Source organism: Camellia sinensis, chromosome 1 (genome assembly GCF_055761805.1).
Source record: "Camellia sinensis isolate YWXY chromosome 1, ASM5576180v1, whole genome shotgun sequence".
Classification (NCBI taxonomy): Eukaryota; Viridiplantae; Streptophyta; class Magnoliopsida; order Ericales; family Theaceae; genus Camellia; species Camellia sinensis.
The window spans coordinates 164,794,421-164,813,478 of record NC_138961.1 but is presented as its reverse complement, the minus strand read 5'-3'; the positions used below and the strand labels follow the sequence as shown (position 1 = coordinate 164,813,478).

At 35.0% G+C, this 19,058-nt stretch overlaps 1 protein-coding gene across 6 annotated transcripts; it reads right to left on the bottom strand.

Annotated features, from left to right (window-relative positions):
* Nucleotides 1-574: 574 nt before the first annotated feature.
* LOC114304545 (DEAD-box ATP-dependent RNA helicase 15) lies at nt 575-12,250 on the bottom strand. Of its 6 annotated transcripts, XM_082888535.1 has the most exons (15): nt 12,026-12,250; nt 9,095-9,160; nt 8,910-9,000; nt 8,743-8,824; nt 7,089-7,822; nt 6,186-6,304; nt 5,573-5,629; nt 5,442-5,491; nt 4,538-4,675; nt 4,391-4,447; nt 3,508-3,617; nt 2,531-2,610; nt 2,157-2,246; nt 1,189-1,561; nt 575-1,027 (listed from the first exon to the last, which is right to left on the bottom strand). In XM_082888535.1, exons 6-11 carry the CDS (start codon nt 6,300-6,302, stop codon nt 3,584-3,586), a joined length of 453 nt encoding a protein of 150 aa, XP_082744661.1. In that variant the 5' UTR covers nt 6,303-6,304; nt 7,089-7,822; nt 8,743-8,824; nt 8,910-9,000; nt 9,095-9,160; nt 12,026-12,250; the 3' UTR covers nt 575-1,027; nt 1,189-1,561; nt 2,157-2,246; nt 2,531-2,610; nt 3,508-3,583. The 6 variants fall into 6 exon arrangements, with proteins under 6 accessions (XP_082744661.1, XP_082744654.1, XP_082744660.1 ...); XM_082888528.1 differs by lacking the exon at nt 2,531-2,610 and having other exon boundaries at nt 3,508-3,666; XM_082888534.1 differs by lacking the exons at nt 575-1,027; nt 2,531-2,610 and having other exon boundaries at nt 1,492-1,561; nt 3,508-3,566.
* Nucleotides 12,251-19,058: the final 6,808 nt, after the last annotated feature.

The window sequence follows — 19,058 nt, the reverse complement described above, 5'->3', positions numbered from 1 at the left end:
CACACAAAGCTACGTTGGCAACCCGTAGGCAAAAGTGAGTCGGCAAAAGTTTTTGCCGACGAAATTATCATCGCGTTGGTAAAAGTAATGCCTTTAGCGACGAACATAGTCGTTGTTAAAAGCCTTCATCCATCGTCGGCAATTTACCTTGCGTCGGTAAAAGTCATTCAAATATGGTGATTGTGTGACACTTTTCGCGACACAAATTTGCATGGGCAAAAAATATACTTTTAGCAACAAAATATACGTCGGCAAAAGTAAACTTTTGGCAACACATTTACGTTGGTAAATGCTGCCATTTGCCTACGATTTGTTTGTCGATAAAGCTTCACTTTTGGCAACGACAAATTAGCATTGGCAAAAAATACACTTTCAGCAACACAATATGAGTGGGCAAAAATAAACTTTTAGCAATACATTTACATCGGTAAATATTGCTATTTGCCGACGATTTATTTGTCGATAAAGGTTTACTTTAGACAACGAAAAATTAGCATTGACTAAAAATACACTTCTAACAACACAATATGAGTGGGCACAAATAAACTTTTAGCGACTCATTTACCAACAAAAATAATTGAAAATAATTTATATATTTTTATAAAATTTATAGATTTACAAGAGACATTCCTCAGGCACCACTATTACAAACTAATAACATTGATATAAAATTACCTAAAGTTGATGTGCAAGCAAAAAAAAAACACCGCTGATACTGCTTTTAGAAGTAGTGTATAAAACCTAAAAGGGTAAACTCACTAAAATACCCAGATACATCCAAATTGTGAACCCACATTACAAACAACAGATAACACAATGAAAACATGAAACTAACAAAGACAGGCAAAACGACACGAAAAGTATCCACAAACTTATCCAGCAAACCAACATCTAGTAGCAGCCGCTTCACAGCAACATTGCAGCAGCAGCAGCAGCCCAGCAAGCATCAACCACAAGGGCGGCAGCAGCAGACCAGCAGCTGCAGCAGGCGAATCTGATTCATGCATCTCAGATGAGCTTTGTGCATCTGCAACCACCAGGCCAACTGCATTATTTGACATTCCTTGGGGCATTTCAGAAGAGATGACCAACATGTAAAGGCATTTTAATAGGAGCTACTCAAGCCAAGTTCTTTGCTAATCCTTGCATGATAATTAGAAGAAAAAAAAAAGAATGTAAAATACCCACTTTGGAGAACATCCTTTCTTCTCTACATGATACAGGTGCATTAGCCTCTTGTACATATGAAAATATTGTCAACTTTTGAATATTGGCTCCGCTTGGTAGATTTTTGGAGCTCGCCCTCCCTCCGAAAGAAAAGGAGGATTCATCGGCTTCAACAAGACCACCCTACACAAAACTTTTGCATTTGCAATTTTGTTGAAGCTCAAGGGTTGTACAATGTGATGGAAAATCACTTTCATGTGTATTTTCAAGCAGGAGGGGCATATTCCTGAATTGCTGCTGCAAGCTTCTTCCGATCCTCCTCAGTTTTTGTTCTTATTAAGAAGGTACGTGCCACAACACTGTCATTGTCAATGTTGTTGTTTCCCACATCACCCTACAAAAAACACAATTGAAATTTCCCACTACAAAGTGCATTAAAAAAAATGCTTCAGAAAAAATTTCCGTAAAAAACAACCCATGAGAATCCTTCCCACATATATATGTACAAGCGGTGTGTGCAAACGCATTTGCAATTTTATATTTAAATTTTTGGATAGTATGATGGTTGAGGAAAACTAATAGCAATTTTGGACGGTCTGACCAAAAAAAAAATTATTCTTATTGTTATTAGATGTGATAGTTACTGAGTGGGAAAGAGTGACAGTTACTAGGTATAAAGACATTCTTGGAAAAAATTTTAAAAAAAAAAAAAGTGACAGCTTCCGACCTAACTCAGGTGCACTTTATATAATAGAATAGTTATCCCATTTGTTTATTGGATAAATATCCCATTATCATGCAGCAGAAATAGGAACCTCGATTTGTTAGCCTCACTTATGAAATTCAATGACAAGATTTATCATGCCTGGAGCCTTGTATGATACAACAGAATATATTGCAATAGAAATGACAGATAACAAAACATCCCCGTTTCTTATTTATTTCCCCCACAAAAGTGTATTTTGAATTATTTAATTAAGAAATATTACCGCCGTATGAAATATCGCAACAATGGAATTTTTCTACATGTTCGTCTTGATGCCTGGATATAACAATGCATTTAGCAACACTTTCCCCACCTGCCATAAGCAAAAAGGGAACAGAAGTATAATTATGGTCGCAATTGAGCTTTCGTTCTTAATTTAACATAAACCACTGGTGTGTCTCAGCTCTTCCCTATATGGACAGGTGTGTGTGCATGTACATGTAAGTACTTTTTTCACACATGTCAGACAAATAATGAACAAGTAGGAAAATTGCAAAGAAGAAAAAAACAGAAACAAAAATCAAAAATTCATTACAAACTCAAGATTTCAAGCTGAATTCAACTTGGGAAGAGCAAAAATAGCAAGAAGACACATACGTCATTTCGAACGAGAAATGTTGGCTTGGATTCTCTTGTGCCCTTGTTAACACCCTCTTTACATTTGATAGATCTCTTGACTGAACAAAGCAGAAAAGAAAATAACTAACCATAAGAAAATCAAATGTCTTAATATTATATTATATAAAAGCAGGCAGATGTAAACAGTGCCCAACTCATCAATGCACTACACGCTGTTGATGCAAATTACAAGAAGCAATGCCCCGATGAATATTTCAAATATGCCTCTTCGTAAAATTTTGGATGATTAACAAAATGAGTAGATGCAAAATGTGTTTTTCTCTTTGAAAAGTTCCAAGAGATGCAAGTCCAAGTCAATTTTATATTTGTCCAATAAGAAAACAGAGCCAATTCAACCCGGCCAACGAACTTGGGTGCCAGAAGATTCTTATTGACAACAAAATGGACATCAAGGAATGGCAAGTTAATGCTGAATTTAAGCATGGAGAAGTTATTCTAGATGTTTCATCTGATTAGGAAGTGAAAACAAAATTCTTATGGCTGAAAAGAGCTTTAATTATTCACAGGATTAATGACTTCAGACAGAGTGTAGTTTGGAGGTCCTATAACCAAAAGATTTGATTAGCATCCCACATCAATTAAACTTGAAGGCAACATTCCCAAGCCCTTCACAAACTGCTCCTAGTTCCAATTATAGAGCAGGGTAATAAATAAACTTTCAGCAACTTGTTGACTCCCTCTCTCTCTCTCTCTCTCTCTCTCTCTCTCTCTCTCTATAGAGCAAGTGTTTCCAGGTAGAGAAACACTGAAAGGAGTGGGAGGGAATTATATTGATTAGAGTTCAAACTTCCAAACAAATCACAAGAGACACTAGAAACAAACACAAAGGAAATAAACTGTTTCTTTTACACTGAAAACAAGTAACAATAAATTAGACAATTCTAAAAATTAGACAATTCAAAGAAATAGACATGTCATCTTAAAAACTGACTAACCTGCATCCAACCTTTCCACTCTTCAGTTTGATGCCTGTTCAGATACAGTATGGATTTTCCTGAGATTGGTGACTTATCATGATGAATCTTGAAAGAAGTAATTGCTGAAACTATGATGAGAAGGAAGTAGAGAAATAAGAAAAGATCCCGATTATAACTCTGCAAAAACAAATGATGGTTAAAAGACAAGCTCATTGGACACAACTTTGATGCAGATGGACCAATTATAACTGAAATAGATACAGAAAACAATAACTGTATATCCTGGCCATTGTGAATTTTATATGGAGAGATGAAGTCCTCCCTAATTGTTTGGTTACACATCCAAGGAAGCAGAAGAGAGACTGAAGCATCTGGTAGCAGCTAGTCCGTCGACTAGTAATTTTGCTTTTGTTATCTCTCCTTTCTATTAGTGTTGGTTCATTAGGTTATGCCCATATAAGTGGATCAGGTTATGACCTCGCTAATCCTTTCACTTCCTCGTAAAGTTCTGGGATATACATATATATATATATTTTAAAATAACATTTCAAAGTTGTTAAAGAATGTGATATCCACCCATTCCTCTTTCTATATTTTTCACATTGAACTTTTCTTTTTAAGATTTAAAATTGGTCTAGCACATACTTCACCGAAGAAAATAACAAACTCGCGGAATGAAAAGTATGAATTATAAGATGAGGGCATTGGCAAAACCTTTTTGATTCACCGAAGAGAATTGTACGGTCACATAAGTAACAGTAGATCAAAAGGACACCAAATTCAGATCGGTAGGGAGAGAGAACAATAAGAAGAAAAATGAGAGTCAGCTTTCTAACCATGTCCTTGAAACTTACAAAGCTCCAAAACTTATGGTTTTAAATTGTGACGATGAGAGACTTACATGGCTCTGAGTGTCAATCGATTTTCTAGCAAGAAAGTCTCATCCATTAGAAGAAATCTGAAAAGTTAAAGAGCATAAAGAATGTTAAATTAACCCGTTCATATTTCTCATAAATAATCAAAGATGGAAACAGCTATTTTTTCTAACCTGACAACGTGAGATGTGACAGGTGAACTTCGAGCTTTAGGAGAAGCTGACTGGAGACCTCCCCACTCCAATAAAACAGCTCTGTCATCTTCTTTAACTGTTTCATTTGCCAACTCAACCAAGCTGATATCAGAATGCCTGCCAGTAAAACACTAAATGAGAGAGGAAAGGTGGAACGAAAAGGAAAAAAATAGCTAAGTATTTTCAAACAACTATCTAAACGCCAAGATACAATAAATTGGGAGATTGATAAATTCACTCTTTTTTGGCAGATCGGATCCATAGCACCCCTCTCTCACATGGTGGAGCCTGTTATATGAGAGAGAGGGTTGTGTCAGAGACAGGGCTGTGAATTCATAAAAAAGAACTGTGAATTTAACAATTTCCAACAAATTGATTTGAACAATTATACAAACAACTAACAACGCAAAAATAACTTTGCTATAATAATAATAATAATAAATTGATTGTCCAAACGTTTGGAAAAAAAAAATGGTAAGCACCTATTTTTATGAAGTAGAACACTTCATGAATTCTGTTACTGCAATTATGATCACAAGAATTATCTGAGTTCAGGGTGAACCAAATCGTCAAACAAAGAAGTCTTGCTCTCTGTCCTTCTCCTTCTTTTTTTTTTTTTCTTTTTTTTTTTTTGGACATGATTACAGATAAAAGCTTTCTCTTTTCAGGAAAGGATAACTTAATTATCTCTGTTTTCTCAATCAAACTATTCTAATTTCACAAATAGAATGTAGGATCAGTAACTGTCTTTTGTTTGCATAAATGAGACCCAACAATTGTCAAACAAAGCTTATTGGAAACTTGTTAGAAATTTCATGTAAAAACTAAGTAAACAAAATGGAAAATGCTATACGAACAAAAAAAAATTACAAACTTTTCTTACAAACTTTTCAGCTTGCGGTTTTTCTCTAGCTCACTCAATTTGATGTAGTGCTGACACGAGGAAAAAATTGAGAGGTAAGATAATGGTTAAAAATAAGGTAAAGACCAAAAACCAAACTTCCAAAGCAATACCTGTACAAGACCATGAAGGGTCAATTTCGCCTCGTCATCAACATAAATTTCCATTGGCTGAAAGGAAGAAATGTCACAGTAAAGCATATTAGGAGCCTTCCTGAAGGTAATGGAATCCAGCACGAAATGAATGATGGATGAACATCCCTTCAATTGAGATTTCGGTCCATCTGATGTCTTCTTGCAGATATTCTAACTCACAAGAAGCAAGTCCACTATTGCTCAACATATATACTATTATGTAACCAAAAGGAGCCACAGGTAAGACATCCAGCATCAACCCCATTAAAAACCCACACTCAAGGCCTAAAGTAAACAAGAAAATAACTAGGGATGTGAACAAAAGAAAAAATAAGGTACCGAAGAATGAAGAAACTATCCCCACACATCAGACCTAAAGACCGATCTCTCTTCTGCCACTACCCATCCCCTATCACATTACATACTTAGGTAGAATATTGAATAATGGGCATAAACAAAATGCAAAACTGAAAGCATAGAAGGCTACAAGCCTACAACCACTACATTCCTAACTATTTATCGCCAGCAGAAAGCTGACATTTATGGAAAAGGATTCTTCTAAATTCAAGTAGAACTGGTCATGGGACATTACATCTTGCATAAATTTCTTGCAAACAGGACGGATTTCCTTGCTGAGTGTTGCAGAAAACATCATAACTTGTTTGTCATGAGGAGTCATCTTGAATATCTCCTGCACATCTCTCCTCATGTCTGCAGTACATATGAAGCAGAGAAATTACAAGGTAAGAAAACTTCATCATCAGTCTTGTGAAAAATAATGTCAATTGCAGCTGCAGGTAGTTGTACTCGTTTGCATAGAAAACTTTGGTAGAGAGGAGTCATTAAAATCCAACATTCAAACAAGGGGAAAAAAATAAATTAAATAATAATAATAATAATAATAATAATAATAATAATAATAATAATAATAATAATAATTGGATAAAGGATGATTATCACAGCCTAGAAAAATTCGGCCCCAAAGTTTAATCTTCAAGATTGCTATTGAGAGGGAAGCTGCATCCTTTTGTGGAAATATGCAAGGCACACCAAATTAAATGTTATCGATATCACAAACACAAATGGTTACACAGATTTACTTTAGGAATTCAGGGAATGTATGGAAGACTGAAGATGATGAAATAAGATATGACCTAAAGCATGGTATGAGCTCAGATTCCAATTTGTATCTAAATATAATTAAAAAGCATAAAAAATTGACCCACAAAGAGAGAGAGAGAGAGAGAGAGAGAGAGAGAGAGAGAGAGTGAGAAGAATATCAAAGTGACTGCCCAAGTAAAAGAGTGAATAGAATAAACCCATCAAAGCTTTTTTTTTTCTTTTTCTCTCCCCCAATATTCTCATGGAGCAAGAAAAGGTATTGCGTAATTATATTTATAATTTAATGAGAAATAGGGGGAAGGCAACTCAGATAGAATCGTAAGGACAGTAATTCATAGAAGACAATAAAAAATACACAAAGATAAACACTCACCTCGTAGTGTATAAGATTGAGGATGTGATATGGATGAGTGTCAACAGTGCCTTTCCCCAACCAATAAACATGTGCACCTTTATCTGCTTTGTATTGAGAGTTAAGGTGGGATGTGTGTGCTCACATATGTGGGTATGCATGTATATAACAAACTGATTCGGACCATAAATCCCTAAAGTTTCACCAATAGATATATGTAAATCTTATAACTTGCATTTTCATAAAGGATATGTAAAGTCTTGCTAATCTTACAACACTACTGCCAGACTCCAACACTGCTTTTTCTGCCTTTAAAAGGACATCTGTCCTAGGGCTCCTCCCAATTGGAACTACTGGACTGTCCTGTATAGCCATGCAAAAATTCTGTTCTTCCCATGCAGTGATCAGCCGGTCAAGGCTGTCAATGACCATTTCACTTTGTGCTTTAAATCCCTCAATGGCCATTTGTCTCGGCCTGATAAATTCAGCAGCATTAGAACCCACTTCTGGTGGTTGGGTATTAGACTTTCCAACTGTAGAACCATCAGGCATCATCTTTTGGTAGGGGCCGGGAAACACCAGCTAATTTTTTAGCTGTTCTTTTGGCCTTTGCTGCTGCAACAGTTTTTGCATCCAAATATTCCCCAGCATGGTATGTTGAAGCCCAAACCAAGGGATTTTTCTTTTCATCTACAAAGCTCCTCAACATATGCCGAATTGAGTCAGTAGATATCACAGTCATGATACCCAACCTGCTATGTTGCAAAATAGATGAAGACATGACTATAAGTAAAAAAAATTAGGATAGTATATTTTAAATGTACAATGATTAGTCTCAATTTTTGTTCAGCATTCTGAAGGCTGGTGCAGTTAACCTCAGATGCAAACTAAAGTGGCATTTAAATTGATGATTTGGAAGGGAAGACTTGCACATGATTTCTTACAGGATTCTAGCTTGGATTTGAATCCCAGGTAGACAAATGAAGAATGCGAGGGCCCACTATTGATGAATATGAAATATCAATGAAAATGGAGTCATTTGAAATCTGTCCCATACAAGCCCAATATCCTACTCCCAAATCCATAATGTAAAGCTATCTATTTTCTTACGTCCCCCATCTCAGATCATAAGCTAGTATTAATGAATTCTAGATAAGTCCTTGTTCTCCAAAGTCATTCAGGCACAGGATGGAAGAAGGCACAGAAGCTACTATAAAGTTCCAAATTAATCTGCCACATTTGCTTCCAGCAATGTCCTAGATAGCAGTTTTTTACTATCTAATATGGAGATTTTTTCCACTTGAAATGGCGAATCCAGAAAGTTTAGTAGGAAAAAAAAAACACAACAATAAGAAAGTTTTTTTTTTTTTTTTCCAAGATCAACGAGCAGGTGTTACAATCAGCATCAATGATCATCTACTGAAAACCATTCATGCATCATTTACAAAATCACTATTGTTGCCACTAAAGAGGGAATAAATGTAAAGTTAATATCCTGGCCAGAAACTTTCATATATTTTTGGAGAAGAATAGGGAAAGAAGCAGAAGAAGAAGAAGAAGAAGAAGAAGAAGAAGAAAGATTTTAAAATGGGGGGAGGTTGAAGAAATGCCATTAATTCTCCATGTCCAAAATGTAAAAAGAATACTAATGCTTTCAGCAACAAAATAGATATACCAGCAGTGCTGACAATGTAGATTTGCCACGACCACTGGTCGCACACAACAACACAGTTACAGATTCCTTCCTTTCCCGAATTCTGAAACAAGAAAACAAATTCTCAGAGTTCAAAATGGAAAAATGAATGATTGAGGTGCGCATTACATGAAAACCAGGGGTCATACTTCAAGCTAAAAGCCACAAGTTCCCTTATAGCGTGATGTAAATAGGAAAAAAAACCTTCCCTACTCCAGCTTGATGCATCTTCCCTAGTCACTACAAACCAATAATGTAAGTGCAGAAATCATCTGCCTTCAAAAATTGAAACAAAAATAGCAAACCAGCAAACCAGCACCAGAAACACACCAACCTGTTCAAGAACCACATACAATAATATGGATGTCTAAAATAGGTCCAAACAGAGCATATAAACCACCTGGGAAATGGAAACTCAACCAATGTTGTTACAAACAAAAACAATAATCATCCAAGCCATCACAAAAGAAGCCCATGTACAGCTCACATGGGAGAGCAAATCAAAATAAAAACAATATCAAACACAACATCATAACAATTAGTAATGTAACCAAATTAATATCAAATGCATTTCAATATCCCAAATTTTATTTAAATATCTAACAATATTAAACATAAGAATTCTAAAACGTGTCTAACTATATCTAACAATCCCAAACATAATAATTCCAAAAAGTATCTAAATGTTCAACAAAATAACCTATAAAACGAAACAAAGAAAAATAAAATGAATGCCTACGTGCGAAACGACAAATTATCATATCTTTAATGACCATATATGTCACTACTAAATCACGAACATCCACTAAAATAATATCATATGATTTCAAACTACCTAATAATTTTACATTTCAAATTGCATAATAGTTTTAAAAAAATGTTAGTAAGAATGTACATGTTTGACCATCCAGATCTCGATTTCTCCTTTTAGTAACCAAAAAAAAAAAATATATATATATATATACAGTGAAAGCATATACATTTAGATAAATTTCAGCAATATTCAAATTTTTTTTTTCAAACAATCCATGTCCACTCACAAGAAAATAAATTTGTTCACATACTTTGTGATTATGTGAACAAAACACAAAATTTTATTGATCTAAAACTTCGAATCCCACACTATTGTCAGTAATTGCACCCATGATTGCAAAAATTTGACAATGTGAATTGCAAGGAGTAATCATGCCAACCAAAATAAATATTAAAAAAATAGAAGCACATCTGGTTATTTATAGTCACATAACAATAATCAAATTATTTACTTAAACATTGTCACAAATTCTTTCTTTGTATGAACAGTAGCACAATAACTTAATTCTCATTAAAATTTGATCATTTGAGGAAATTAAAACTTTGTGAAGCTGGGTTAGCTTCCTTTCAAATAAAATTATATTTTTTTAGTCTGAAAATTAAAATGTGAATCATGCACTTTTGATATGTGGCAATCTGGATCGTAGAACTTTTTACTGCTGATAATGGTAATAACATTATATTGAAATGAAAAAAGAAAAAAAAAAATTCATTACGTTGGATGTATCCTAGATGAATTTTTTACGGATCAATTAATAATGTGATTATTTTATTGGTTGAACAAGTATATATGATATAGGATGATATTTAATGCTTGTAGAATATATCAACACTAGAACAATTGGGGGGGGGGGGGGGGGGGGGGGGAAAAATCTCTTTGAAACATTAGTTCACAATTGTAACTTGTTTGAGCATTGGTGCTTTGAAATGAGGAATTCAAAATATCATGAATGCAGAGTATTATGTTTTTCTCTCTTTTTCTTTGAAGCTTTTTGGGAGATGATGGCATTTATAGGTTTTTATCGCTTGGGCATTTCTATATGATTTGTCACGTGAGGCTAATGAAGAAGAAAGGCACCTAATGAAGAAAAAAGGCTTAAACTGCAACCTGACAACATCAAATCAACGCATGAGCGAAGGAATTTCTTGAAGGAAAAGACAAGTGCAGAATTTAAGGTAAGCAATTTATGTTTTTATTGATACTATTTTATAAAGGGAGCATTTGATTTGGTGTCCAAATTTAAAGGCTTTGCAATATTACCTTAGGCCACTCCATAGTGCTTCCAAAACAACCTAATCCTAAAGATATGGACGTGTATAATGTGCAATCTCTACAGGTTTCAGCTTAGGTGGAATCCTGGGAAGCCAAGAAGAAAACAAACTAATAAGGTTGAGGTTTAAGAGCTCACTGTTATAGACGCCATGTTTTGAACAATTAAATTTTCAGCACTTTTATCAGTACCATCTTGCATAACATAACTTAAACTTTCATTCAAGCATAGGCTGGACCTACCTGCGACTAATGCAACAAGTACACAACTTTCATTCAAGCATGGGCATGCCTTTCGTTTATCCCCATCCCCCTAGTACACTTCAAGTACACTTGGGTTATTTCTCTGCCTTTTACTGAATTTGTTTCTTATAAAGGACGGGGAAAGCAAAAGAACACAAACAAAAATATGTTAGTGGTAAAAGAGTCAATTATCCCTTGTAAACATAATTAGGTCCTAGTCATAGGAAAGCACTAAATTTAAGATGCAAATATTACTCAACATTGCTAGGGAATCCTATCGCTTTTAGTTAGGGAAGCTATTCAACTCTTTGGTAATGTCTCTGGGTGTTTAGGATATGGTTTGTTCTGTTTCTTTTATCATGCTTTTGGTTGTGTGAATGAATTATGGTTGGGAGTGACTCTGTCAATTTTGTAGTTATGAATGCACATTTTCTGGATCTGGAGTTTTTAATTTGCCTATCATTTGAATAACACCTAGATGCCTGTTTCTGTTTTTGTTTTGTAAACTTAAATATATAAACATATATATATATACACACACATATTTTTTAGGGGGAAAGTGGGATATTTTATGATTTTCAAAAATCATAGATTTTCAAAAGAAGAAGTACTAAATAATATATTTAGAAATGCTTTAAAAATGATCACAAAGCCAGGGATAGAGACATTTCAGAAAATGTTCACTTACAGAGTACATCAGATCAAAATACAAAATGAGGGCATTGATATACAGATTTTATTCTAAACCTAATTCAATCAAATACCTATAAAACTTACTACGATTTCACATCAGTAGTTAAACACTCCATATAGCTTACCGACAGTTGCATTTCGAACAGCAAAATCACATGGATATCAAAGACAGATCGAAGAAAACCAGATTAATAGTAAAATAAAAAAAACAGGGGCAGTAAGATACAAAGCCAAAAGGGAACAAACCTATAGGGGCAGACTGAAGCACTGATGGTCTCGCACAGCAGCAGCAAACAGCGACAACCTGACGATCAACAAACGTCTATGCAGTGTGCGATTGTGAGGGGGAGAGAACTACGAATTGTGAGAGAAGCCTGTGCAAGAGTGAAAATCGGGGAGGGTGATGAGGGGGCTTACCTATCTTGGAAAAACAAAGAGCGAATTTTGAGAGGGAACATTCACCGCCTCAACAATTTCTACAGGCAAATCACCAAAACAAAAAATAATAAAATCAATTTTTAGATTTTTTTTTTAAAAAAAATTAAAACTAATTTGAGACCAATAAAAATCAGAAATATATTTTTAAAATTTTAAAAATTATTTATATCCTCCTAAAAGATAAAATTATACAAAAATAATAAGTATTTTTTTATTTTTGCACCAATTTTTTTTAGTTTTTTAGAAAAAAAAAATTCTGAAACAAGTTTTTAAAAATAAAACCAAACATATTAAAATTGATAATCTAATTCTTTGGAAAAGTTTAGATTATCTCGAATTAGCCATCTCAACTTAAGAGTTAAGAGTGTGTTTGGACTTGATGGGTTTATTTTGTGATCTAATTCGATAATCACTTTAATTTTACAATTCAATAACTAGAATATTAAAACTCTTTGAAAAACTAGAATAAAAACATAAATTACTAAATCACCTCATTTCACTAGCAAAACTTTTACCAACGAATAGTGTTATCATCGCTAAATGTTTAAGTCTTTACCCACACCAACTTGTCATCGCCAAAAGTAAGCACACTAATAGCAACGCTTATTGTGTTACTAAAAAATAAGTCTCGTAGCTAAAAATTTTGAAATTTTGGCGCCAACCAATAATTTTGGCGCTTAATGAATGTTATACTTTTTTAGCAACGGTAGTAAATTGCGTCGGTAAAAGTCTACCTTTACCAACGAAATTTGTCACTGTGTCGCCAAAAATATACTTTTGGCTAGGAAAATTGACATCGTCGCTAAAAGTAGTCGCGAAAAATGCAATTTCTTGTAGTGATGTTTGGAAAGCACACTGTGAGTTTGATGAGATGTGGTTGGCCCAAGTGTTTTGAAACACCAGTTTGTTCGCCTACAACAGATGCAAATGCCAAGTAACCCGAAAACGTAACTAACACGCATGCAAACTTAGGTGGTTATTATGACTTATAGCTCTCATTTCCACATATGCTCATTTGAAAGGGGTGCCACCGGTTGAGTCAGAATTTTATTCTCAAGGGGCCAACCAATTAGGTCTTATTAAATTTTATTTAATGGGTTGTTCATCTAGTTGCTTTAAAATTTTTAATTATACAAAATGGGTGAAAAATTAACTTTCAAACCATTGAAATAAAAAGTAGAATAAAATTAGATCAATTTTCAACACATTCATTAAATAATTTATCTAGAAAGCTGTTCACAAATCTATGAATTGAATGTGATCAATTTTCAACACGTTCGTCGAATAACTCTCCCAATTTTTTCCCCACAAATCTATGAATTTAGTGTGACAAATTAATACAATTGAACTAACCTAACACCAAATGAGCAATAGTGATTACGAGAACATGTACCTCTATATAGACACAATGAAGGAGTTCTAGAAAAACATATTTTATTTTTTTACTCATGTGAGGTCTTTATTGAACTTCTTTTTCATTTTTATTTTCACAATTCAAGTATTGTACTATTTTATCCTTTATTTTACTTTTTATTTTTATTTTGCTAGGCTATACATTACATATTGGTTGTTTGTTGCAACTCTAGGCAAGGTAAGAGTAAATAATCTAAATCAAAATCTAAAATGATTCCTCAACTTCCCAATAATTAAGTAGGTTCTTTATTATTATTATTATTATTATTATTATTATTATTATTATTATTATTATTATTATTATTATTATGTCAATAAATAGTAAACATTACATCAAACACTCTAGCGTGTACTTAAAACTTAAAAAATAATAATAATAAAGAAAACCAAGAAATCCATAAACACTCCCGTAAATTTGAGGCCATTATTTTTCTTCTTTTTTTCATTTGTTTATTTTTTGGTTGAGCCATTCGATTTTACTAATGATTGAATCTTCAATTAGAATTTTCTAGTGGCCAATGCATTACACATATTTGAACATTTCAATAAATGTCCAGTATATGGAGTGTTCGTTGAAAACTTAGGTGGACCATGACCACCCCAGGCCATAATGTGGCTCTGTCATTGAATGCGGCCCAAATCTAGCAATTCATGTCTGATCTGCAAAAATTTAAAGTTAGTTCAAGTTTTGCATAAAAATTGCAAATCTAGATTAAATTTGGACCGGATATGCATAGAGATCTCAGTTTTAAAAAAAAACAAAAAAAAAAAAAAAAAAAAAAAAAAAAAAGAGAGAGAAATCAATGCATTGGTTTGAAACAACTCAATTGTCAATTCAAGATAATATATATATATATATATATATATATATGTTTTAAGACAATGGGATTTTTGGCGAAACCTCCTTTTTTGGGCTTTTTTTAAAGATAAAGGACAACTCAATGAATTTTTTTTCAAAAAATCATTGAGTAAGAGAAGCCCAGCTCAATAAGGACATTCTATAATTTGTAATTTTTTTGACCATATTGCCCTCATATATATATATATATATCATATATTTAAACAATCTCAGCTCATGCATGTACCGATCTTGAAGACGATCTGCGAAGTGAAGATGTTCTACGAAATTTATGAAGACGATCTCAAAGTCTGAAGATCTCACCGTTGGTCAACACTACATGATCTCTCCATCTAAGATCAACACTCTCAATTAAATGAGAGATTACGTTGCAAAGCTGTATAAATTTGTTGTTATTTTTGATTTATTTTTGTTGATTTGCCAAGTTCAATCAGGTGTGTGCTCTATTTTTGTTTGACATAATGAGAGTAAAATTTTATTCTGGTTTGTGCTCTGTTTTTATTGACAGAATGAGAGTAAAATTTTACTCTGGTATGTGCTCTGTTTTTGTTTGATAAAATGATAGTAAAATTTTACCCTGGTGTTATCTGTTATGTTTTCTTAACATGCAAGTAAAATTTTACTTTATTTCAGAGTAAAACTTTACTGTATTTCAGAATAAAATTTACTCTAAATTGAAAATAAAATTTTATTGTGCTGTTGAATGTTTGTCTATGCAGTTTCTGATTTGTTTTCTGGTAAAATTTACTCTAAATCTTCAAGTAAAATCTTACTTTATTTCAGAGTAAAATTTTATTGTATTTCAGAGTAAAATTTACTCTAAATTGAAAGTAACATTTTACTGTGTTGTTGAATGTTTGTCTATGCAGTTTCTGATTTTTTTTCTAGTAAATTTTACTGTATTTCAGAGTAAAATTTACTCTAAATCTTAAAAGTAAAATTTTACTGTTTTGTTGAATGTTTGTCTATGCATAAGAGAATAAACTTTATTTTTCATTAACCAAAGTAAAATTTTACTGTTGCGAAAATAGAGTACATATTAGATAAATGAATTATAGTCAAATTTTACTTTAAATCTATGAACAAACAAACAAAAAACTCTAGATTTTTTATTGTAATATATCAATTTATCATTTTTTTTGACATATATGAGGTCATTTTATCGTAGATCTGAAATTATTGATCTCAAACATGAGTTCATAGGCATCAAATTTGAGATGGTGATGGATTTCAATGGATGATTTCAAGATTTTGATTTTGTAAAATGGATCGAAGATGGAGATCAAAAGGGTTTAGGGTTTAGAAAGAGAGTAATTAAAGGGAAGAGAGAGGATACCAGTAATGTGGAGATAGAAAAGAAGAGAAATGGTTCAGCGAGGGTTTTGGATTATATGGAAGGCTATTTCAGCCTTTTCATCATATTTTTTTATTTGAGGGACTTTTGAAACTATTATTTTATTCGGTGGGCTTCATACAAAAAAGCCCCCATAGAAGGGGCTTTTCACCAAAAATCCCTAAGACAATCTCAACCTAATCCGAACTCCTCGAACTGGGCCTTGATAAGTCAAATTGGGCTCAAGATCGAGCTCAAACTAGGGTTGAGAAAAACACTACATTTTGAGCTAAGCTTGCACAGACTCTCATCCTAATCGAATACAGTCCAACCATCTGATGGACGAGCTTTGCGTATTTTTTGAGATGTGCTGCATAGTGAATGATCCATATTATTAAAGTGAATTCTTACAAATTCTAAAACTTGCAAAAAACCATGATCCCTATCCGTTTGTGGAACATTTTTTTATCTAGCTTTGCAACATATATTCCTATTAGTCAACTAAGTTGGATTGGAAGGTGTTGTTTGAGCCCTTCGAACTTACAATGAGATCTCATTTCAATTGTCTATAACTTTCATTTTGTTGGGCCTTTATGTATATGATTCATAAAAAAAATAAAAATAAAAATAAAAAAATAAAAAATAAAAAAACACTAGGTGAATCCAATAATCACAACCTATTCAATTTATCACTTTTTTTTTATTCAAAAAATTGACGAGAAGTATATATTTTAAAATAAACCATTTACTTTTTTGAATGATATACATAAATGAGATCATCAAAATAGAATCCGTGGTATTATATATATATTTTTATGTATTTATTCTTTTAATTGGCTGTTAAAGAGACTATATTGGGTCCGTGAATGTGTTGTTTGCTTTTGTTGTTTTGTTACTCATGAATTCAATATCTGTTTTCATTGGTTTAAGCCGTTTGGCTAATCAAGGAGATATTAATATTTACTTAATTTGTTAGTCGTTAGACATTAATATTTATTCTAATTCCACTTTTATGCTTTTATCCAATGTTAATTGTTTCCAAATTTGTACGATGCCATGTGTCCTGCTCCAGAGGTAGTTATTTTCATTGGAGAAAGTTAGCAATTTTGAATGTGATTAGTAATCTATAACTTTCGTGTTAGGATTTTGTAAGAGGGGCTAATTTGAGCCCATTAAATTAATTAGGCCCAATAGTCCAAGATTGATGGGCCCGAATTTATCACCATCAAACGGGCTAAATGGCTCTAAGCCTCGAAAGGGTTCAGATCCACGAACCTAGAGACTTACTCGGGCCCGGACTCGAAAGGGTATTAAGCAAGCCTAGAGATCCGAGGCACTCGGACTCGAAAGGGTTCGGATCCACGAACCTAGAGGTCCTAAACACTTGGCTTCGAACGGATTTAGACGCAATCCAGAAGTCGCTCCGTTAATGAGTCCCAGAACACTTGAGGGCTCGGAGCTTTCCGGGATCTACGCACCAGAACCATGGGCGTAATGGAGTTCGAACAAAGGACCCGATCCCGAGGACGGTGAGTGGAGATAAATTCACTCTTCGGTTAAACTAGCCTATACCCGGGTCGAGGTGGCACGACCCCGGGGGGTCCATGAGACTCGGCAATATTTTGTGGCAGGACGTCCTCTGGGACTACCCCTGACCCTTTGGGATGATTGGGGATCATTGGTTAGGTGTGGCTAAGAAGAAGGGTTCGCCGAGGGAGTGATCTCCTCTTCGGGGTTTTCTCATCCTCGGGGAAGTCACCTCCTCGGAGAGGTCACCTCCTCGGAGAAGTCACCTCCTCGGAGAGGTCACCCCCTCGGACAAGGTGGTTAGAGAGAATATCCCCCATGTGCCTTGCACATGGGCTCCATCCTACATCATGAGGTGCCTATAAATAGCACCCACCCATAGCTTTACAAGGGATGAATTTTGGAGATTTTTAACTCTTGGGAAAGAACTAATTTCCCTTCTTCATTATCAACCTTGAGAGCGAAAGTGGGAGATCCCTGGGAGAGCCTTGCCATTATTCTATTCTCTAGCCATTTTGCCTTCTTCTTCACCCAATCTCTTATCTCCATCATCTCCTTTGTTGTCGTGTTCCTAAGTTGAGATTATTGAAGAATCTAAGCCTCTCATCATATTCTAGAGAATTCGAAGTTGTTCTTCAAGGATCTTCGAAGATCTTCGAATTTTCTAACTCTTTTCTTGAACCCTCTCCTACATTTTGGCGACTCCGCTGGGGAGGCGGATTGTTTAATGGTCTCAACGAGATCTGGAATCCACACAACTCCAACAAGGATGGCGGGAGAAGATGAAGTTCACCAACAAGGATCCTCTAATGGTGGTGATGACAGAACCATGGCTCCAGATCAACCACTTTTGCTTGAAGCCATTCAAGGACTTCAAAATACTCAGCAAGAGATTCTTACCACTCTTCAGAATCTCACTCACACCATGTTGGTGATGAGTTCTAACTTTGCACCGGCGCCAAACGGAAATCAAACTGGTGGTGGAGTTATTCCCGCCGGAGCGCAAAATCAAATCCAAGGAGAAGTAGGCCCCAATCAGCCTATGGCTCATGGCAACACGGCCACAGTAACACATGCTCAAACCACAGTAGGCGGCAGCAGTTTGCCCATGCCCGGGCTCCATGGCGTGCCGAGCCAAGATCCAATGGTGACTAGGGGAGTTTCTGGTGTAATGAATGGCGCTCCAACGACTGCTGGTGTCCAGGAAAACATAAGGAGCATGATGGCGCAAAAGGGAGCTATGCCCGTACCTAATCTTGTTACGCCACCAGTGAATGTTACCCAAGCACCAAACGGGCCTCCTTTGGTGCCGACAACAAATCTGCAAGCACAACCCGGTATAGCGGCGCCGTGCGGTGGACTCTATGGGCCTCAATTCAATATCCCATCACCAACTGGCTTGTCTATAGGCGCTGATGGCCAGTATCGTCAAATGTCCTCACCAATGATGAATTCGCAGCACCAGAATGGCCAAGACGCCCCTAGCTCAATCTTCGGGTACATAAGCCAAGTCCCGGGAATACCACCGTCAAACTCTCTCCCTCAACAGTTTCTCACTCTCGCCGATGTGCAGGCCATGTTCGATCTCGAACGGGGCAAGAGGACCTTACCCTCTTTGCCTGATCCAGACGTCAAGCCGCCTTACCCCATTGAGATGCTGAGCTATCCATACCCTGAGGGGTATACAGTGCCGAAGTTCATCAAGTTCG

Bases quoted from the DNA above. Each gene is read 5' to 3' on its own strand.
- LOC114304545 (XM_082888527.1), bottom strand. From the start codon at position 6,302: ATGAGGAGAGATGTGCAGGAGATATTCAAGATGACTCCTCATGACAAA. The intron at 4,676-5,441 runs GTAAGAAAAGTT...TTTTACTGGCAG, and splicing joins AACCGCAAGCTGAAAAGTTT to GCATTCTGATATCAGCTTGG. The intron at 4,448-4,537 runs GTTAGAAAAAAT...TTAACTTTTCAG, and splicing joins GTCACATCTCACGTTGTCAG to ATTTCTTCTAATGGATGAGA.